The 23,119-nt window shown below is 48.1% G+C and overlaps 1 protein-coding gene across 1 annotated transcript in view; it reads right to left on the bottom strand.

The window, feature by feature from the left end:
• Nucleotides 1–5,040: 5,040 nt before the first annotated feature.
• LOC140197295 (placenta-specific gene 8 protein-like) overlaps nucleotides 5,041–23,119 on the bottom strand; it is a 43,262-nt gene continuing 25,183 nt past the window's right edge. Inside the window, exons 3-4 of the mRNA XM_072257232.1 lie at nucleotides 14,942–15,120; nucleotides 5,041–6,951 (exon numbers count right to left, since the gene is read on the bottom strand). Of these exons, the coding sequence (XP_072113333.1) occupies nucleotides 6,748–6,951; nucleotides 14,942–15,120 (383 nt within the window). The 3' untranslated portion in view covers nucleotides 5,041–6,747. The remainder of the gene's footprint in view (nucleotides 6,952–14,941; nucleotides 15,121–23,119) is intronic.

Consider the following 23,119-nt stretch of genomic DNA (forward strand, 5'->3'; position numbering starts at 1 on the left):
CCCAGGTATGCCTGCCCTTTGTCAGCTCCATGGAACAGTCTATATTCTAAGCCTACACTGGTGTCTATCCCCTACTTTTCCTACACTGCATCGACAACTCTATTTGGTGCTGCTTCCTGCACCCATTTGCAGTTTGTTGACTTCATCAACTTTGCCTCCAACTTCCACCCTCCCTCAAATTTACCTGGTCCATGTCTGACACCTCCCTCCTCTTTCTGAATCTCTCTGTCTCTATCTCTGGAGACAGCTTATTTACTGATGTCTACTATAAGCCGACAGACTCTCGCAGCTACCTGAAAAATATACTTCTTCCCACCCTGTTACTTGTAAAAACGCCATCCCCTTCTCTCAATTCCTCTGTTTCCACCACAACTGTTCTTAGGAAGAGGCTTTTCATTCCTGAATGAAAGAGATGTCCTCCTTTTTCAAAGAAGGGGTCTTCCCTTCCTCCACCATCAAAGCTGCCCTCAACCGTATCTCTTCCATTTCATGTACGTCTGCTCTTGCTCACCTGTGAGAAGGCTGGGGTCATCTGCTGCGTCTGTTGCTCCCAATGTGACCTCTTGAATGTTGGTGAGACCTGACAGAGATTGGGAGACCGCTTTGCCAAGCACCTATGCCTCGTCTACCAGAATAAACAGGATCTCCCAGTGGCCACCCATTTTAATTCCACTTTCCATTCCTATTCCGACATTTCAGTCCATGGCCTCCTCTACTGCTGCAATGAAGCCACAGTCAGGTTCAAGGTGCAACACCTTATATTCCATCTGGGTAGCCTCCAACCTGATGGCATGAACGTTGATTTCTCAAACTTCCAGTATTTCTCCCTGCCCCTTCATCATTTCCCATCCCCTTTGTCCTCTCTCACTTTTTCTCCTTACCTCCCAATGCCTCCCTCTGGTGCTCCTCCCCCCTTTTATTTCTTCCATGGCCTTCATTTCTCTCCTTCTCCAGCCCTGTATCTCTTTCACCAATCAACTTCCCAGCTCTTGACCTCACCCCTTCAGGTTTCACTGATCACCTTGTGTTTCTCCCTCCCTTTCCCACAACTTTTAACTCTACTCCTCATCTTTTTTTTGCTCCAGCCCTGCAGAAGGGTCTTAGCCTGAAAAGTCGACTATACTCTTTTCCATAGATGCTGTCTGGCCTTCTGAGTTCCTCCAGGATTTTGTGTGTGTTGGTTGCGTTAATCAAAGCACAGGATCAGAAATGTCCACAGAGGGCTGCAGGCTCAGCCAGCTCCATCGAGGGCACCAGCCTCCCTCTCATTGAGGACAACTTCAATAGGCCATGCCTCAAGAAGGTGGTATTCATCATGAAGGACCCTCACAGTCCCAGACATGCCCTTGTCTCATTACCACCATCAGGGAAGAGATGCAAGAGCCTGAAGATCCACATTTAACATTTCAGGAACAGCTTCTTCCCCTCTGCCACCAGATTTCTGACTGGTCCCTGAACCCATGAACACTACATCACTACATCACAGATCAGGGAGTGGGAAGCGCAGAACCAAATATCGCTGTGATGGTTGTACGTTCTAGTACCAATTGTTTGGCAGCAATAGAGTATCAAGTATGAAGTATAAAGTATCACTACTTTTGCTTAGTTTTTGTGTCATTTATTATTTTTTATATATTCTTATTGTAAGAATATATTTTTCTTATTTTAATTTTTATTCTTTGCACTGTACTGCCACTGCAAAACCAGATGACATGATATATATCAGCAATAATAAATCTGACTCTGATTCCAATATTTGGATAGATATGGGTATAGGAAAAGTTTAGAGGGACATATGCGAAATTCAGGCAACAGGGAAGCACTTGGGTTAGCATGGACTAGTTGGGCTGAAAGGAGTTTTTCATGCTGTGTTACTATGAGTCCAAAACTTCACAAATGCAACTGGAGGTCCCACGGTGCACCTTTCTACTCTTTGCTCATCTGTTGGCTTTATACAGCTCTGCTTAGGCCACATATTGCGTACACTTCTGGTCTGCCCCAATACAGGATGTGGAGGTTTTGGAGGGGGGTGTAGAAGAGGCTCATAAGATGCTGCCTGGATTTGAGGGCACATGCTATAAAGAGAGCTTAGACAAATAAGATTGTTTTCTCCGGAATGCCAGAGATTAAGGGGGGACGTGATAAGAGTTTTATAAGATTATGAGAGGCAGAGATAGAGAAGACAGCTGGTATCTTTTCTGCAGGGTCGAAATGTCTCCACACTAGAGGGCATGCACTTAAGCAGACTCCACTCATCTTCACAAGATGAGCGGGGCAGGTCTTTTAGAGAGGTGGTTGCCTGGGATGCACTGGAAGGGTTGGTGATGTAGGCAGTTACGCTAGAGCAGCGGTTCCCAACATTTTTTATGTCATGGCTCCCTGCCATCAACCAAGGGGTCCGTGGACCCTAGATTGGGAGGGCCTCCACTAGAGGCATCAGTACCAGACTTCGGAGTGACGGCTCCCAAGTTTGAATCCAGCCGGCTCCCTTGCACACTTTCCATCCATGCTGGGTTGGGAGTTGAGCTAGCAACTCGGCCTCGTAAAAATAAGAAAGCCTGCTAAAGAAACGCCGTCATGACAGCGTCCCGATGACTCCACTCAGAGTTAAGGGCTTTCTTCATCTTCTTCTTATACACATGAACGTGCAGAGAAATGGAGGGATGTGGATATTGTATAGGGCAGAAGGGATTAGTTTAGTTGAGGACCTAATTACTAGTATAATTTGCCTGGCACTATATCGTGGATGCTACGCTAGCATAGCGGTTAGCGTGCGAATAATTTTATCTCAGGGTTTTGAAGTTCAGAATTCGATCCCAGCATCCTCTGTAAGGAGTTTGTACTTTCTCCTTGTAGAATGCATGGGCTTCCTCCCGCGGTTACTGGTTGGTAGGTTCATTGGTCATTGTGAGTTGTCCTGTGGTTGGATGAGGGTTAAATTGGGGGTTGCTGGGTGACACGGCTCGCACTATTCCCCACTGTATCTCTAAATCAATCAATCAATAATGGGCTGAAGAGCCTGCTACTATGTTCTGTTCTATGTTCTGTCTGTCACTGGGGCATATCCTTCACAGCACAGCTCCGAATCGAGCATCTCCCTCTCAACCTCTCGTTGGACTCCTTCGTGAACGGCTGACGGAATGAAATTGGTAACTAAACGAGTAAATTAAAACGCTTCACCAGACTAGTCCCTTCTGCCTACACAATGTGCATAACCTTTCAGTCATCTGCCTATCTACGAGCCTTTCCACCATCCCGTCAAGGTCTCAGGAAATGGAAGCTCTCACACTTCCTTTGCAAGTAGTGCAGAACTAGCAGAGCCAATTCTCCAGCGTTGGTTGTAGAATTGGCAGCGCACAGGCTTTGGAACACAGAAAACATCTATCTCGGTTCCTCACTTTTCAACCACATCTTCCCTTATGAAACCTCAGATATTAATGTTCAGCGTTGCACCTTCCACCACTCTCCTATCATCTCCTATCTCAGACACTTTCTCCCCTTTTCATTTTTCTCCCCTTCCCATCCCGCAGATGATACAAAAGCCTGAAAGCACATATCACCAGGCTCAAGGACATTGCTGGCAGACTCTAACTGTAAGGAACACAGTTCTTCACAGCTTCTTTCCCTCGGCCATCAAATTTCTGAACGGACAATGAACCCAGCAATACTACCTCAGTATTTTTGTTCTCTTTTTGCACTACTATTTTTTCAATATATATTTTTATTGTAATTTGTAGTATATTTTATGCATTGCACTGTACTGCTGCTACAAAACAACAAATTTCACAATGTATGTCAGGAAAATTTCAACCTGATTCTGATTCTGTTATAAGACGACTGAGCGGTTCCCTAGTCCAATAAGATGGACTGTTGACCTCACAATCTACCTCCTTCTGCACAATCCCCTTAAAACTAATCAATAATCTCCAAGAGCTTGGCCTCAGTACCTCCGTGTGCAATTGGATCCTGGATTTCCTCACTTGCAGACCCCAGTCAGTTCAGATTTGGCAATAACGTCTTCTGCACGATCGCTATCAGCACAGCTGCATCACAGGGCTGTGTGCTTAGCAGGGGGGCTCTACTCACTTTACACTAACAACTGTGAGGCTAAGCACAGCTCCAATGCAATATTCAAAATATTGCTGAGGACACCACTGTCATAGGCTCAGTTAAAGGTGGTAACAAATCAGCATATAGGAGGGAACTTGAAAACCTGGCTTTATTGTGTAAGAACAACAACTTCTCACTCAATCTCAGCAAGATCATGCAGCTGATTATAGACTTCAGGAGAAGGAAAAAAACCAGAGGTTCATGAGCCAGTCCCCACTGGAGGATCAGAGGTGGAGAGGGTTTGCAGTTGTAAATTCCTGGGTGTTATTATTTCAGAGAACCTGTCTTGGGCTCAGCATGCAAGTGTAATTACAAGGAAAATGGCAGTGCCTCTACTTTTTTAGGAGTTTGCAGAGATTTGACATATCTAAAACTTTTGACGAACTTTATAGATGTGTAGTGGAGAGTATATTGACTGTCTGCATCACAGCCTGGAAAATTCTACAAGAGTACTGGATATGGCCCAGTCCATCAGAAGTAAGGTCCCCAGCCACTGAGCACATCTACATGAAATGCTGTTGCAGGAAAGCAATATCCACCCCCTCCACGCTGGACATGTTCTCTTCTCGTCAGGAAGAAGGCACAGGAGCCTCAGGACTCACACCACCAGGCTCAGGAACACCTTATTACTCCACAACCATCAGGGTCTGGAACCAAAGGGGCTAACTTCACTCAATTTCACTTGTCCCATCATTGAAATGTTCCCACAACCTAAGAGTTGCTTTCAAGGACTCTTCATCTCATGTTCTCGATATTTAATGCTTATTTATTATTGTTCCTTGTCACAGTTTGTTATCTTCTGCATTCAGGTGGAATGCCCAAGTTTGGGAGTCGTTCATTGATTCTGTTATGGTTATTATTCTATTGAATTGTTGAGTATGCCCACGGGGAATCTCAGGGTTGTATACAATGACATATATGTACTTAGAAAATAAAATTTACTTTGAACATTGAATATGATCTTGATCCTTACTCTCTACCTGCACTGCACTTTCTCTTTAGCTGCTACACTTTACTCTGCATTCTGCTATTGGTTTATCTTGTTCTGCCTCAATGCACTGTGCAATGATTTGTATGGAAGGCAATTTTTTCACTATGTCAGTACATGTGACGATGATAAACCCATTCCAATTCCAATCCAACTGTAGACCATAATTACATCCACCAACTTTAATCATGGCATGGTTTATTAAAATCACATGTTGGATTTGAAACTGGGAATTTAAATCAAAAATATAAACTTGGGAAAAAATTGTAACAAACATTGGATCCGGTGATTGAAAAGATACAGGACCAGAAAAGCAACATCAAACATTTAAAGAATTAGTGCATGGTTTATGACAAATATATGGTATATCTCCTTAAAGTACAAACAACCGGATAGGAATACGGACCAGTTGTGACCGATGAGTGAAGTTAGAGGTAATGTTCAGAAAGGAAACGCTGTCAACAAGAGCAGTATTCTGAAGGAGGGAAGGTTTCAGAATCTGGGGTTAAGTTGTCAATGAGGAAAGGGGCATGAAAACGATATTCTGTGGGTGGCCTTGGATGTGACCACAACTGGATACACTAGCTGTTCCTAGATCACCCCACTTTGTATGGAGAGTAGTTGTGTCCTATTTACAGGATAAAGGATCCTTGCATGCATGTGCATATGTGAATGTATGTTTGTTTATTATTTATTGAGTTACAGTGCAAAATAGGACTTTCTGGCCCTTCGAGCTGCACTGCCCGGCAATCCCTGATTTAATGCTAGCCTAATCACCAATTACCAATTAACCTACTAACTGGTATGTCTTCAGACTGTGGGAGGGAACTGGAGCACCCGGAGCAAAGCCCTGGAGTTACAGAGAGAATGTGAAAACTCTTCACAGGCAGCAGTGCAGCATCTGGGTTCATGTTGTCTGTTTATGCCTATTGTATGTGTGTATACATATGTGTCTATGTGCATGTACATATGTTTCTGTGTGTATATGCACTATGTGTGTGTTGTCTGCATCTCTGTGTGCCTGGGTGACTGTACGTGAGTGATCAAGTGCCCATGTGTGTGGGTTCTACCTTCCAAATGTTTTGGACCTTCTTGCTGTGAGATTGAGATTTTGTTCTGCCCCACGCAAGTTGGGGTAGATGATTCACACAAATGGCCTGTTTGAAGCTGGCAGAGTTCTTTGCGATATGCTGGGCTCTAACTAATCAGGGTTCACTTTTACAATCAAATACACATCAGTTTACAGATATCTCCCCGAAAGAGAGGGACTGAGAGACAGCGGTCAGTGTACAGATATTCTCATGAGAGAGAGGGACTGAGAGACACCAGTCAGTGTACAGATAACCCTGAGAGAGAGTGGGACTGAGAGACACCGGTCAGTGTACAGATATCCCCTGAGAGAGAGGGACTGAGAGACACCGGTCAGTGTACAGATATCCCGAGAGAGAGGGACTGAGAGACACCGGTCAGTGTACAGATATCCCGAGAGAGAGGGACTGAAAGACACCAGTCAGTTTACAGATATCCCCTGAGAGAGAGGGACTGAGAGACACCGGTCAGTGTCCGATAGGGAGAGTGCAATCCAACAAACATTATTTCAAACTTCTATTGCTCTGCATAGATCACTTTCTCAGCCCAAACACACAGCTTTACTGTGGGTACTGAGGGGCCACCTGATTGGAAGGCTGGCCTGCGTACATAGGCTGGGGTACATAGGTCGGGTGAGGCAACATGGAGGTGGTGGCGTTGACTACGGTCACCTGCTGCTTGCGTTGCTTTATCTCCCTGGCGATTTGACACCAGCCGCACGAGAGACACCAGTACATAATGCAGCAGTCATTGCAGATGGATCCCTGAGTGAAGAGACAGAACGAGCCGTCAGTGTCCAAACTTTGGCAAGTTGCCCACATCGAACAGTGTCACCCCTTTCAGCTGGTCCTTCAGCCCTATGGAGTCCAAACCCACCACCAGCCGCTCTCCCCACATTCCTATCAGCAAACCAGCTACATGGGGGCGGGGGGGGGGGCGGGTGAAGAAAGTATACAGTATGACATTGTCATCTTCAATATACCCTCAGTGGCTACTTTATGAGGTACACCTGCACGATGCGCCAAGTGCATCGAGATGCAGCTCCTAAGGGACCGCGTTATGGAACTGGAGCTGCAGCTCGATGACCTTCGTCTGGTCAGGGAGAGTGAGGAGTTGATAGAGAGGAGTTACAGGCATGTGGTCACACCGGGGCCACAGGAGGCAGACAAGTGGGTCACGGTTAGGAGGGGGAAGGGGAAGAGTCAGGTAATAGAGAGTACCCCGGTGGCTGTGCCCCTTAACAATAGGTACTCCTGTTTGAGTACTGTTGGGGGGGACAGCTTACCCGGGGGAAGCGACAGTGGCCGTGCCTCCGGCACAGAGTCCGGCCCTGTAGCTCAGAAGGGTAGGGCAAAGAAGAGGAGGGCAGTTGTGATAGGGGACTCGATAGTAAGGGGGTCAGATAGGTGATTCTGTGGACGCAGTCCACAGACCCGGATGGTAGTTTGCCTCCCTGGTGCCAGGGTCCGGGATATTTCTGATCGTGTTCAAGATATCCTGAAGTGGGAGGGTGAGGAGCCAGAGGTCGTGGTACATATAGGTACCAATGACAGGTAGGAAAAGGGAAGAGGTCCTGAAAGGAGAATATAGGGAGCTAGGAAGGGAGTTGAGAAAAAGGACCACAAAAGTAGTAATCTTGGGATTACTGCCTGTGCCACGCGACAGTGAGAGTAGGAATGCGATGAGGTGGAGGATAAATGCGTGGCTGAGGGATTGGAGCAGGAGGCAGGGATTCAAGTTTTTGGATCATTGGAACCTCTTTTGGCGCAGGTGTGACCTGTACAAAAAGGACAGGTTGCACTTGAATCCTAGGGGGACCAATATCCTGGCAGGGAGATTAGTGAGGGCTACTGAGGTGACTTTAAACTAGAATGGTTGGGGGGTGGGTATCAAATTAAAGAGGCTAGGCGAGAGGAGGTTAGTTCACAACAGGGGGATGGGAACCAGTGCAGAGAGATGGAGGGGTGTAAAGTGAGGGTAGAAGCAAAAAGTAATAAGGAGAAAAGTAAAAGTGGCAGGCCGACAAATCCAGGGCAAGCATCAAAAAGGGCCACTTTTCAACATAATTGTATAAGGGTTAAGAGAGTTGTAAAAGAGCGCCTGAAGGCTTTGTGTGTCAATGCAAGGAGCATTCGTAACAAGGTGGATGAATTGAAAGTGCAGATTGTTATTAATGATTATGATATAGTTGGGATCACAGAGACATGGCTCCAGGGTGACCAAGGATGGGAGCTCAACGTTCAGGGATATTCAATATTCAGGAGGGATAGACATGAAAGAAAAGGAGGTGGGGTGGCGTTGCTGGTTAAAGAGGAGATTAACGCAATAGAAAGGAAGGACATAAGCTGGGAAGATGTGGAATCGATATGGGGTAGAGCTGCGTAACACTAAGGGGCAGAAAACGCTGGTGGGAGTTGTGTACAGGCCACCTAACAGTAGTAGTGAGGTCGGAGATGGTATTAAACAGGAAATTAGAAATGTGTGCAATAAAGGAACAGCAGTTATAATGGGTGATTTCAATCTACATGTAGATTGGGTGAACCAAATTGGTAAAGGTGCTGAGGAAGAGGATTTCTTGGAATGTATGCGGGATGGTTTTTTGAACCAACATGTCAAGGAACCAACTAGAGAGCAGGCTATTCTGGACTGGGTTTTGAGCAATGAGGAAGGGTTAATTAGCAATCTTGTCGTGAGAGGCCCCTTGGGTAAGAGTGACCATAATATGGTGGAATTCTTCATTAAGATGGAGAGTGACATAGTTAATTCAGAAACAAAGGTTCTGAACTTAAAGAGGGGTAACTTTGAAAGCATGAGGCGTGAATTAGCTAAGGTAGACTGGCAAATGACACTTAAAGGATTGACGGTGGATATGCAATGGCAAGCATTTGAGGATTGCATGGATGAACTACAACAATTGTTCATCCCAGTTTGGCAAAAGAATAAATCAAGGAAGGTAGTGCACCCGTGGCTGACAAGAGAAATTAGGGATAGTATCAATTCCAAAGAAGAAGCATACAAATTAGCCAGAAAAAGTGGCTCACCTGAGGACTGGGAGAAATTCAGAGTTCAGCAGAGGAGGGCAAAGGGCTTAATTAGGAAGGGGAAAAAAGATTATGAGAGAAAACTGGCAGGGAACATAAAAACTGACTGTAAAAGCTTTTATAGATATGTAAAAAGGAAAAGACTGGTAAAGACAAATGTACATCCCCTACAGACAGAAACAGGTGAATTGATTATGGGGAGCAAGGACATGGCAGACCAATTGAATAATTACTTTGGTTCTGTCTTCACTAAGGAGGACATAAATAATCTTCCAGAAATAGTAGGGGACAGAGGATCCAGTGAGATGGAGGAACTGAGCGAAATACTTGTTAGTAGGGAAGTGGTGTTAGGTAAATTGAAGGGATTGAAGGCAGATAAATCCCCAGGGCCAGATGGTCTGCATCCCAGGGTGCTTAAGGAAGTAGCCCAAGAAATAGTGGATGCATTAGTGATAATTTTTCAAAACTCGTTAGATTCTGGACTAGTTCCTGAGGATTGGAGGGTGGCTAATGTAACCCGGCTTTTTAAAAAAGGAGGGAGAGAGAAACCAGGGAATTATAGACCAGTTAGCCTAACGTCAGTGGTGGGGAAACTGCTGGAGTCAGTTATCAAAGATGTGATAACAGCACATTTGGAAAGCGGTGAAATCATCGGACAAAGTCAGCATGGATTTGTGAAAGGAAGATCATGTCTGATGAATCTCATAGAATTTTTTGAGGATGTAACTAGTAGAGTGGATAGGGGAGAACCAGTGGATGTGGTATATTTGGATTTTCAAAAGGCTTTTGACAAGGTCCCACACAGGAGATAAGTGTGCAAACTTAAAGCACACGGTATTGGGGGTAAGGTATTGATGTGGATAGAGAATTGGTTAGCAGACAGGAAGCAAAGAGTGGGAATAAATGGGACCTTTTCAGAATGGCAGGCGGTGACTAGTGGGGTACCGCAAGGCTCAGTGCTGGGACCCCAGTTGTTTACAATATATATTAATGACTTGGATGAGGGAATTAAATGCAGCATCTCCAAGTTTGCGGATGACACGAAGCTGGGCGGCAGTGTTAGCTATGAGGAGGATGCTAAGAGGATGCAGGGTGACTTGGATAGGTTGGGTGAGTGGGCAAATTCATGGCAGATGCAATTTAATGTGGATAAATGTGAAGTTATCCACTTTGGTGGCAAAAATAGGAAAACAGATTATTATCTGAATGGTGGCGGATTAGGAAAAGGGGAGGTGCAACGAGACCTGGGTGTCATTATACACCAGTCATTGAAAGTGGGCATGCAGGTACAGCAGGCGGTGAAAAAGGCGAATGGTATGCTGGCATTTATAGCGAGAAGATTCGAGTACAGGAGCAGGGAGGTACTACTGCAGTTGTACAAGGCCTTGGTGAGACCACACCTGGAGTATTGTGTGCAGTTTTGGTCCCCTAATCTGAGGAAAGACATCCTTGCCATAGAGGGAGTACAAAGAAGGTTCGCCAGATTGATACCTGGGATGGCAGGACTTTCATATGAAGAAAGACTGGATGAACTGGGCTTGTACTCGTTGGAATTTAGAAGATTGAGGGGGGATCTGATTGAAACGTATAAAATCCTAAAGGGATTGGACAGGCTAGATGCAGGAAGATTGTTCCCGATGTTGGGGAAGTCCAGAACGAGGGGTCACAGTTTGAGGATAATGGGGAAGCCTTTTAGGACCGAAATTAGGAAAAACTTCTTCACACAGAGAGTGGTGAATCTGTGGAATTCTCTGCCACAGGAAACAGTTGAGGCCAGTTCATTGGCTATATATAAGAGGGAGTTAGATATGGCCCTTGTGGCTACGGGGATCAGGGGGTATGGAGGGAAGGCTGGTGCAGGGTTCTGAGTTGGATGATCAGCCATGATCATAATAAATGGCGGTGCAGGCTTGAAGGGCCGAATGGCCTACTCCTGCACCTATTTTCTATGTTTCTATGTTTCTATGTAATGCAAATATCCAATCAACCAATCATGTGACAGCAACCCAATGTATAAAAGCATGCGGACACGGTCAAGAGGTTCAGTTTTGTTCAGACCAAACATCAGAAGTGCGATCTAAGTGACTTTGACTGTGTGGATGATTGCTGGTGTCGTACTGCGTGGTTTGAGTCTTCAGAAACTGCTAATCTCCATGGGATTTTCACACACAACAGTCTCTAGAGTTTACAGAGAGTGGTGTGAAGAACAAAAAAAAGAACACTCAGTCAGCAGCGGTTCTGTGAGTGAAAACAGCTTGTTAATGAGAGAGGTCAGAGGAGAATGGCCAGACTGCTTCAAGCTGACAGCAAATTAAATAACCTCTCACGGTCCCAGAACACAATCAGGAAAGCTCAACACCTCTCTTTCTGAGGAGGCTGAAGGGAGCTGGACTTTGCACATCCATACCCATGCCATTCTGCAGATGCGCAGTAGTGAGCATTATCTGTGCGTGGTATGGAAACCACACTGCGGCCTCCAATGGGTAGCCAAGACTGCCCAACGTATCACCAGCACCAGCCTACCCACTATCAAAGATGTATATCTATTTACAGAAAGGTGCCAGAAAAGGGCCAGTAACAACATGAAGGATTCCACCCACCTGCTCATGGACTATCTGTCCCAATCCCTGCATGGTATCCACATTGGGACCACTGGACTCAAAGGCAGTTACTTTCCCCGAACAGCAAGGCTGATCAACACCTGCATCCACTAACCCACCCCACCACACTATATTGTTTCTATATAGATTCTCCTGCACCTAGTATCACTTTATGGATGTCCAATCAAGGTATATAAGCTATCTTATATATGTATATTTATTCCAATTCTTGTGTAATTTCTTTTGAGTGTCATCAGATCTGGACTGTTGTTTTGCGCTCCTTTACATTTGTATACTGGAAGTGACATTAAACAAACTTGAATCTTGAGTTACAACAGCGGTGTGCAGAAGAACATCTCTGGATGCACAACATTGGAACCTTGAAGTGGATGGGCTACAGTTACAGAAGACCATGAACTCACACTCAGTGGCCACTTCATTAGGTACAGAAGCAACCTAATAAAGTGTCCATGAGGGTAAAAGCTGGGACGTTAGTTGCAGCTTTAAAAAGCACCAGTTAGGTCACAGATGTTTGAGAAGATTCAGCATGTCATGTTAAACTTTGATGAACTTCTATAGATGTGTAGTGAAACCAATACAGCTTTGTATGGAAACACCAATCCCCTTGAATGGAAAATCCTACAAATAGTAGTGGATATGGCCCAGACCCTTCATCAGGACTGGATTTCCAGCCTTCCGGATTTCAGTCAGGGTTTGCAGCATCTGTAGAATCTCTTGTGTTCACCTTTAAAACACTACCATTGTTTCTGTCGTCACTTCTCGTTCCAGATATTCACCAACCTCGGAATGGAAAATGTACCCCTCAGATCTCCTTTAAATGTCTTCACTCTGACTATGAACCCAGGCCTGCACAATCAGGCACCTTCCACTCTCCACCCAGCCAACAGTGATCACCTGCCACTCATTTCCAACTTGTCACCTGCAGCCTATTTAAACCCAGCTCTCATTCACAGCCCTGCTTCACCCATTGAACCAGCCAGCCTCAACCAGTTGCTGCTAGCCTTCTGTTACTTTGTAGGTTCATCATGTTAAGTATCTGTTCTCTCTTGTTTTGTGTCCCCTCATTGCTTGTTACTGTGCAGTTTATTATTAACGTGATCACTCACCACTAAATCACCTCTGCTGCTCTGCATTTGAGTCAAACCTTCTCTACATTTCCTTACACTGTGTATTCTAGTTCTAGACTTTCTGCCCTAGAACAAAAAACTTTGACTATCCATCCTATCTAGGTCCCTCCCAATTTTAGAAAGCTCTACGAATTCACCCCTCAAGGAGAAAAACACAATCACAGCCAAACTCCCAAGGAAATCCAATCTCTCCTTATAACTACGGTCCCCCGTACAGACTGAGCGAGTCTCCTCTGTGTTCCCACTGTTTCCACCACTTCCTTCCTGTAGTGCGGCAGCCAGAACTGCATTCGGTGGCACAGAACTGGTGAGACACACAGTCAGAGAAAGACAGACAAAATATGACATGGGGAGAGGGAGGGAGGGAGAGAGAGAAAGGATGGGGGGGAACAGAGAGAGAAAGGGGACAGAGAGGGGAGGGACAGAGAGAGGGGGAGAGAGGGGGTAGAGAGAGGGGGAGGAGAGAGAGGGGGAGGAGAGAGGGGGGGAGGAGAGAGAGGGGGGAGGAGAGAGAGGGGGGAGGAGAGAGAGGGGGGGAGGAGAGAGAGGGGGAGAGGAGAGAGAGGGGGAGAGGAGAGAGAGGGGGAGGAGGAGAGAGAGGGGGAGGAGGAGAGAGAGGGGGAGGAGGAGAGAGAGTGGTGAGGCAGAGGCAGAGTGGTGGACAGAGAGAAAGAGAGGATGGATGGGGAGAGAGAGGGTGGACGGGGAGAGAGAGTGGGGACAGAGAGGGGCAGGGGCCAGTGAGGGGGGGACAGAGAGAGAGGGGGGACAGAGGGCAGAGAGGGGGGACAGAGGGGGGACAGAGAGAGGGGGACAGGGAGAGAGGGGGGAGAGAGAGAGGGGGAGGGGGGAGAGGGGGGAGAGAGGGGGGAGAGAGAGGGGGGGAGAGAGGAGAGGGGGGAGAGAGGGGGGGAGAGAGGGGGGGAGAGAGAGGGGGGAGAGAGAGGGGGGGAGAGAGGGGGGAGAGAGAGAGGGGGAGAGAGAGAGGGGGAGAGAGAGAGGGGAGAGGGGGGGAGAGAGAGGGGGGAGAGAGAGGGGGGAGAGAGAGGGGGGGAGAGAGGGGGGGAGAGAGAGGGGGGGGAGAGAGAGGGGGGAGAGGGGGGGAGAGGGGGGGAGAGAGGGGGGAGAGGGAGGGCGGAGAGGGAGGGGGGAGAGAGAGGGGGGAGAGAGAGGCAAGACAGAGGGGGGACGGGGGGAGAGGGAGAGGCAAGACAGAGGGGGACAGAGGGGGGAGGGGGGGCAGAGACAGTGGAGTGGACAGAGAGGGTGGATGGGGAAGACAGGGAGAGAGGGGTGGGCAGGGAGAGGGGGGAAGGGAGGTGGACAGAGAAGGAGTCGGGACAGAGAGGGAGTGGGGACAGGGAGGGGGGGCAGAGAGAGAGTGGTGGGGCGGGGGGTGGGCAGAGGGGGGTGACAGAGAGAGATGGGACAGAGAGGGGGGTGGACAGAGAGGGGAGTGGACAGAGAGGGGGGCAATGGGGGGGGCAGAGAGAGGGGGAAAGAGAGAGAGGGGTGGGCAGAGGGGGGAAGGGGGAATGGGGGGACTGTGGGGATAGGGGGGACAGAGAGAGGGGGTGGGCAGAGAGAGAGGTGGTGCAGAGAGAGAGGGGGACAGAGAGAGAGGGGACGACAGGGGGGACAGAGGGGGGGCGACAGGGGGGATAGAGAGGGGGGACAGAGAGTTGGGGGCAGAGAGAGTGAGGGACAGAGAGAGTGAGGGACAGAGAGAGAGTGGGGGACAGAGAGAGAGGGGTGAGCAGAGGGGGGGGCGGGGGGACGGGGGTGGACGGGGTGTACAGAGAGAGTGGGGTGGACAGAGAGAGAGAGCGCGACAGACAGAGAACAAATGAACACAGGGTGAAACGTGGCCATGAGTGAGAGGAAAGTGGTGATGGTATGGTTGGGGTTATCCCAGCTCTGGAAATTTGGCTCAGGATCGTGCCATACCAGGATCTTTGATCGTACCGTGATGTTGTAGCGCTCACGGGTGGCTGTTCGCATGACGAGGGAGATCGGAGGAATCACAGGCGACATGTAGCTAGAGCCGTTACAGCAGATCTCCAGCAGCGGGAGGCAAAGGCATTCTCCAAGCTCGTCAGCCGTCTTGCACATGAAGCAAGGAAAGCACCAGCAGGCAAGGCAACCTGAGGAGAGCAGGGACTAAAGGTCAGAGGTCACACATGCACGCGCACGCACGGATCGATATGGGCCGAACAGAGGAAACTGGGAATAACTGGAGAGCACATCAGTTAGCATGGACATGATGCTGTGGTCCCCTGTGACTCGAGGACTTGTCTCTGATTGCTAAGGTCGTGAGCTGAACTGACAGCCCAGCCAACATGGAAAGCAGCCTCACCTCCAGGGATTCTGTCTGCACTCCTCACTGCCAGCATAATAAAGATCCCCCAACCCCCCCACCACTCAGGACATTCTCTCCCCTCATCCTCCCATTGGGCAGAAACACCTGAAAGAATATCCCACTCTCCAGGCTCCGGGGCAGCTTCTGTTGCATGCACAGTTATTAATCAACTGACGGACCTCTTGAACGTTAATGAAGAACACTTAACTGAAGACCACAAGACATTGGAGCAGAGTTAGGCCATTCTGCCCATTGGGACTACTCCACCCTTCCATCATGGCTCACTCCATTCTCCTGCCTTCTCCCCATAACCTTTGATGCTCTTACTAGCGAGAACCTATCAACCTCCGCTTTAAATATACTCAAAGGTTTCACCTCCATAGGAATCTGTGGTAATGAGTTCCACAGGTTCACCATCCTCTGGCTAAAGAAATTGCTACTCATCCTTGTTCTAATTGTAGATCCTTTTATTCTGAAGCTGTGCTCCCTGGTGCTAGACTTCCCCATGTCCACACTGTCTAAGCCTTTCAATAAATTTAACAATAAGACCATAAGGTACAGGAGCAGAATTAAGCCATTCAGCCCATCGAGTCTGCTCTGCCATTACATCATGATTAATGCATTTCCCTCTCAGCCCCAATCTCCTGCCTTCTCCCCATATCCCTTCATGCCCTGACCAATCAAGAATCTGTCAACCTCTGCCTTAAGTATACCCAATGACTTAGCCTCCACAGCCACCTGTGTCACGAATTCCACAAATTCACCACTCTCTGGCTCAAGAAATTCCTCCTCATCATTATAAAAGGACACCCCTCTATTCTGAGGCTGTGTCCTCTGGTTTTAGACTCCTTCACCATAGGAATCATCCTCTCCACATCCACTCTACTGAGGCCTTTCACCATTTGATATGGTTCAATGAGGCCAGCCCTCATTCTTCTGAATTCCAGTGAGTAAAGGTGTAGAGCATTAAACACCTCTCATATGGCAAGCTTTCAATCCCGGAATCATTTTCCTGAACCTCCTTTGAAACCTCTCCTTTGTTAGCACATCCTTTCTTAGATAAAGGGCCCAAAACTCCTCACAATACTCCAAGTGAGGCTTCACCAGTGCCTTATAAACCCTCAACATTACATCCTTGCTTTTATATCTAGCCCTCTTGAGATGAATGCTAACATTGCATTTGCTTTCCTCACCACAGACTCAAGCTGAAAACTAACTTTTTGCACCAAGCATTAAACTTGACTTTAGTGTAGACATACTAGTCCAGAATTCATGTTTTGGCTGTACAGAATTTTCCAGAAGGTTTTCAACATTATAATCCAACCATTAATATAGCAAAGGTTTCTGTAGTAAATTCAGTGTTAGAGTTCACAAGAGATGTAGCATAGAAACAGGTGCTTTAGCCCACTCTTGCCGCACTGTGTTCTGGTAGAGCAATTCAAGTGTGCAGGAACGTAAGAAACTGCAAAGAGTGGTGAACTCTGCCCAATACACCTTTCCTCACTATCAGTAGTTCCTGCAGGAGGCATTACCTCAGGAAGGCAACAGCAATCAGAGATCCCCACCATTCCATCCATGCCAACTTCTGACAACTAACAACGGGCAGAAGGTACAGAAGTCCCACACCACCAGGTTCCAGAATAACTACTTCTCTTCAACCATTGGGTTCTTGGACCATACGGTAGGCTTATTCAGAAAGTCAGAAGGCATGGGGTCCAGGGAAGTTTGGCAAGGTGGATTCAGAATTGGCTTGCCTGCAGAAGGCAGAGGGTGGTGGTGGAGGGAGTACGTTCAGATTGGAGGATTGTGACTAGTGGTGTCCCACAAGGATCTGTTCTGGGACTTCTACATTTCGTGATCTTTATTAACGACCTGGATGTGGGGGTAGAAGGGTGGGTTGGCAAGTTTGCAGACGACACAAAGGTTGGTGGTGTTGTAGGTAGTGTAGAGGATTGTCGAAGATTGCAGAGAGACATTGATAGGATGCAGGAGTGGGCTGAGAAGTGGCAGATGGAGTTCAACCCAGAGAAGAGTGAGGTGGTACACTTTGGAAGGACAAACTCCAAGGCAGAGTACAAAGTAAATGGCAGGATACTTGGTAGTGTGGAGGAGCAGAGGGATCTGAGGGTACATGTCCACAGATCCCTGAAAGTTGCCTCACAGGTGGATAGGGTAGTTAAGAAAGCTTATGGGGTGTTAGCTTTCATAAGTCGAGGGATAGAGTTTAAGAGTCGCGATGTAATGATGCAGCTCTATAAAACTCTGGTTAGACCACACTTGGAGTACTGTGTCCAGTTCTGGTCGCCTCACTATAGGAAGGATGTGGAAGCATTGGAAAGGGTACAGAGGAGAGACACACACACACCACACACAACACAAACACAATACACACAGACACACACACAACACCCAAATAACACACAGACACACCCAGAACACAGACAGACAGACACACACAACACAAACACCGCACACACACACACAACACAAATATCACACACACACCAAACACAAACACACACCACACAAGCACACCACACACACATCCCCACACACAACACAATACACACACACACACACACACACACACACAACACACAAAACACAACACCCACACAACACACACTACACAACACAGAGACACAGACACACACACAACCACAAACACAACATAACACACAACAAAACACACAGACACACACACACAGACACTCACACCATACCCACTACACAACCACACACAATACACAACACACAGATCACACACACACACCACAACAACATCAGACCCAGGCAATGAACAAACGACGATGAGGAAGCAGTGTGCATGTGGCAAAATCTGCAAGAATGATCGCGGCTTGAAGATTCACCAAGCAAGGATGAAGAGTTTGGCGGGAGCAGGAGCAGCACAACGCGCAGGTGTCCAACCTGGTGAGACGAAGGAGGGGCCAGGCCCGGAGTCACCCCATAGTGCCCGGAACTTCCACAATCCCTCGAACATGAAGTCTAACAGGAGGCGGATCAAATGGCCTGCAGCTAACATAACTTCACTGTGGAAGCAGTTTGATGACAATGTTAACCAAATTCTGGAGGCAACGGCGAAGGGAGGGGTTGATAGGAAGCTGCAAGCCACGACAACAATTATTGTCAGTATCGCAGCTGAATGGTTCGGGGAAGAGGAGAAGGAAGGCTCCAAAACATCTTACTCGAAGAACCAAAGGGCATTGAGGATCCACAACATCAGGCAGGAGATGAAAGCGCTGAAGTCCCAATACAAGGAGGCAGGAGAAGAGGAGCGCATTGGCTTGGCCCAGCTGATGTGCATACTACGAAAGAAGATCAGGGTCCTCTGCCGGGCAGAGTGGCATTGGAGGCGGCGTCGTGAAAGGGCCCGAAAACGTGTTGCCTTTATCACCAACCCCTTCAAGTTCACCAAGGAGTTGCTGGGGGAGAAGCGCAGTGGGAAACTGACCTGTTCGCAGGAAGACATAGACCAACATCTGAAGAAGATATATAATGATCCTGAAAGAGAGCAGGAGTTGGGAGAGTGCGACATCCTAATAGACCCACCTGAACTGGATGTGCAGTTCGACATGTCAGAGCTGCAACTAAAGGAAGTCAGAGAGGTCGTCCGCAAAGCAAGTGCAAGCTCGGCTCCAGGACCAAGCAACACCTCGTACAAAGTGTACAAGAACTGCCCCAAACTCCTGCTGCGTCTGTGGAAGATCCTGAGAATCTTCTGGAGAAGGGGGAAGATCCCAGAACAGTGGAGATTGGCTGAAGGGGTGTGGATCCCGAAGGAGGAAAATGCCACCCAGATAGATCAGTTTTGCATCATCTCCCTGCTGTGTGTCGAGGCGAAGATCTTCTGCAGTGCAGTTTCTAACCAGCTGTGCACCTACCTAGCAAAGAACACCTATATTGATACATCAGTCCAGAAGGGTGGCATTTCAGGGATGCCGGGCTGTCTGGAGCACATGGGTGTGGTGACACAGCTCATCAGGGAGGCCAGAGAGAACAAGGGCAACCTGTCAGTGTTGGGACTCGACCTGGCAAATGCATACGACTCCTTTCCGCACAAGCTGGTGCAGCGCATACTGACCAAATATCATGTCCCCAGCAGAATCAGAGACCTTATCGCTGATTATTACAGCAACTTCAGGATGAGGGTCTCTTCAGGAGCAATTACATCAACCTGGCAGAAGGTGGAGATCGGCATCATCACAGGGTGCACTATCTCAGTGACACTGTTCTCCCTAGCCATGAACATGCTCACTAAGTCTGCTGAACCAGAGTCCAGAGGGCCCAGATTGAATTCTGCTCAATGGCAACCACCTACCAGGGCATTCATGGATGACCTCACAGTCACCACAGAATCAGTCCCAGGCTGCCGGTGGATTCTGCAAGGGCTCGAGAAGCTGGTGGAGTGGGCCCAGATACGTTTCAAACCTGCCAAATCAAGATCGATGGTGCTGAGGAAAGGGAAGGTGGGGAACAAGTTCCGGTTCAGCATCGCAGGCACAGCCACCCCAACCATCACAGAAAAGCCAGTCAAGAGCTTAGGCAAAGTTTTTGACAGCTCTTTAAGGGACACAACATCCATTCAGGCAACCTGTACTGAGTTGGATGGCTGGCTGAAATCTGTGGACAAGTCTGGCCTACCTGGGAAGTTTAAAGCCTGGGTGTATCAGCATGGCATTCTCCCCAGAATCCTGTGGCCCCTCCTCGTCTATGCAGTTCCGATCTCGACAGTCGAAACCTTAGAGAGGAGGGTTAGCAACCACCTCAGGAGATGGCTGGGGCTGCCAAAGAGCCTGAGCAACATTGCACTCTATGGACTCCACAACAAACTGCAACTGCCCTTCAAATCCTTGGAGGAAGAATTCAAGGTAACAAGAGCCAGAGAAGTGCTGCAGTATAGGGATTCAAGTGACCCGAAGGTGGCTAGAGCAGAGATCCAAGTAAGTACTGGCAGGAAGTGGAGGGCAGAGGAAGCTGTTCAGGAGGCAGAGGCGAGGCTGCGTCACAGGAGGCTGGTGGGAGTGGTCACACGAGGCCGAGCTGGGCTAGGATCCTTTCCAACTCCCCAAATGGACACCAGAGGGAAGGAAAGGTGTTGTCTAGTTCAGGAGGAGGTGAGAGCAGTAGTGGAGGAGATGAGAGCCTGCAAGGCGGTGGGAATGAAGCAACAGGGAGCTTGGACAAGATGGGAGAATGTGGTTGAGAGGAAAGTGACCTGGGCTGATCTTTGGAAAGCCGAACCACACCACATCCAATTTCTCATCCAGGCAGTGTACGATGTGCTTCCAAGCCCATCAAACCTGCACACATGGGGCAAGGCAGAGTCATCTGCGTGCCCACTGTGCTCCAAGAGAGGAACCCTGGAGCACATCCTCAGCGGCTGCGCAAGGGCACTTGGTGAGGGACGGTACAGGTGGAGGCATGATCAGGTCCTGAAGACCATCGCTGAAGCCATCAATGCAGGAGTTGAGTGGGTGAAGCGGTCCCGACCCTCCAAGCAGACCATTGCCTTTGTCAGAGCTGGGGAGCAGCCAATACCTGCCAAAAGAACATCTGCAGGCATTCTGACCTCTGCAAGGGACTGGCAGCTGTTGGTGGACCTTGAAGGGCAGCTGAAGTTCCCCAACCATATCGCAGCTACCACCCTGCAACCAGACATTGTCCTAGTGTCTGAGTCTACTAAGCAAGTGGTGCTGCTGGAGCTGACAGTCCCATGGGAAGATAGCTTGGAAGAGGCCTTTGAAAGGAAGCTCTCTAAGTACGCAGGACTAGTCAGCAACTGTCAGCAAGCTGGATGGAGAGCGAAGTGTCTCCCAGTGGAGGTTGGTTGTAGGGGATTCATAGCCCGTTCCTTAGTTAGAGCCTTCAGCAATTTGGGCATTGAAGGAGAGAGGAAGAGGAGAGCCATCCGCAGTACCACCGATGCAGCAGAGAGGGCCTCAAGATGGCTGTGGCTCAGAAGAGGGGAGCCATGGAGTCATAAGTAGCTAGCCATCTGGACACAAGCTGGGGTCTGATCAGCCCTAGCTGGGTCACCTGGAGGAGGTTGTATGATGTTGAAAGACCCGAAACACCCGATGATTCCAGGAACATCACTGAAGATGTGTCCAGAAGCATCAATAGATGTATGTACACAGTGTGTCTATGTCAGATGTCAGTCCCTGACACACTTCTCCTGTGTCTATGGCCCACCCACCTGCACCTTGTCACACGGCTCTGCCGCAAATTAAATGGGTTAAACTGGGAAGCTCTCTCTGTTCTGTGGCAACTGGATCTGATCCCAGTGGGAGGGTTTGACATGAGGCAACTGGAGAGAGGAGGAGATTGGTGTGGCCAGTGACAGAGCTGAACAGTGCTGTTCACTGACTGTGGATTTAGAAAAGTTTAGTCGAATTTGGCACTAGGTTTGATGCAGATCTTCTTGCTCATGTCCTGACTTGTGTGTGTGTGTGTGTGTGTGTGTGTGTGTGTCTGTCTGTCTGTGTCTGTGTGTCTGTGAGTGTGTGAGTGTCTGTGTGTGTGTGTGTGTGTGTGTGTGAGTGTGTGTGAGTGTGTCTGTGTGAGAGTGTGTGTGTGTGAGAGTGTGTGAGTGTGTCTGTGTGTGAGTGTGTCTGTGTGTGTGAGTGTGTGAATGTGAGTGTGCGTGTGCGTGTGCCTGTCTCTGTCCATGTGTTTCTCTTTAGTGTGAGTATGAGTGCTCTGCTTTTTATCTGTATTTGAGTGACACGGTTACAGTGCGTCTGCGTGCATAGCCGAATTCGGATCATCTTATTTATCACACGGACAGTGACAAGCATTGTCTGTATTTAATAAACCTAAGGATGTGCTGGGGGCAGCCTGCAAGAGACATCGCATATTCCAGTGCCAGCGGAGTGTGTCCACCACGTTCAGCAGCACAACAACAAATCAACCCTGAGAGCACAAGGGCAGAATTAAGCCATTTAGTCCAACGAGACTACTCTGCCATTCCATCGTAGCTGATTTATTATCCACCTCAAACCCCGTTCTCCTATTTTCTCTTTGACGCCCTTACCAATCAAGAGCATTTGCTTTAAATATACCCAATGCTTTGGACTCCAAAGCTGTCTATAGAGGTGAATTCCATCAAGGCTGATTTATTATCCCTCTCAATCCCGTTCTCTTGCCTTCTCCCCATAACCTTTGATACCCTTACTAAACACGAACCTATCAAACTCTGCTTTAAGTATACCAAATGATTTGCCTCCACAGCCATTTGTGGTAATGAATTCCACAGATTCACCACCAGCTGCTTTCTCATCTCTGTCCTAAATGGACGTCTCTCTTTCCTGAGGGTGTGCCCTCTGGCCCTTGACTCCTCCACAATAGGAAACATCGACTCTATCTAGGCCTTTCAATATTCGGTAGGTTTCAATGAGATCCTTCTCATTTTTCTAAACTCTAGCAAGTACAGATCTAGAGCCATCAAACACCCCCATACATTAACCTTTTCATTCCTGAGAACATTCTCGTGAACCTCCTCCAGACTCTCTCCAATGCCAGCACATCTTTTCTTAGATAAAACTGCTCACAATACTCCAAATGCAGCCTGACTAATGACTTATAAAGCCTCAGCAATACGTCCTTGCACTTATATTCTGGTCCTCTTGAGACGAATGCAAACATTGCATTTGCCTTCCTCACCACAGACTCACCTGCAAGTTCACTTTTGGGGAATAATGCATGAAGACTCTCAAGTCCCTTTGCACCTGTGATGTCCAAATTTGCTCCCCATTTAGAAAATA

Source organism: Mobula birostris, chromosome 5, assembly GCF_030028105.1.
Source record: "Mobula birostris isolate sMobBir1 chromosome 5, sMobBir1.hap1, whole genome shotgun sequence".
Lineage (NCBI taxonomy): Eukaryota > Metazoa > Chordata > Chondrichthyes > Myliobatiformes > Myliobatidae > Mobula > Mobula birostris.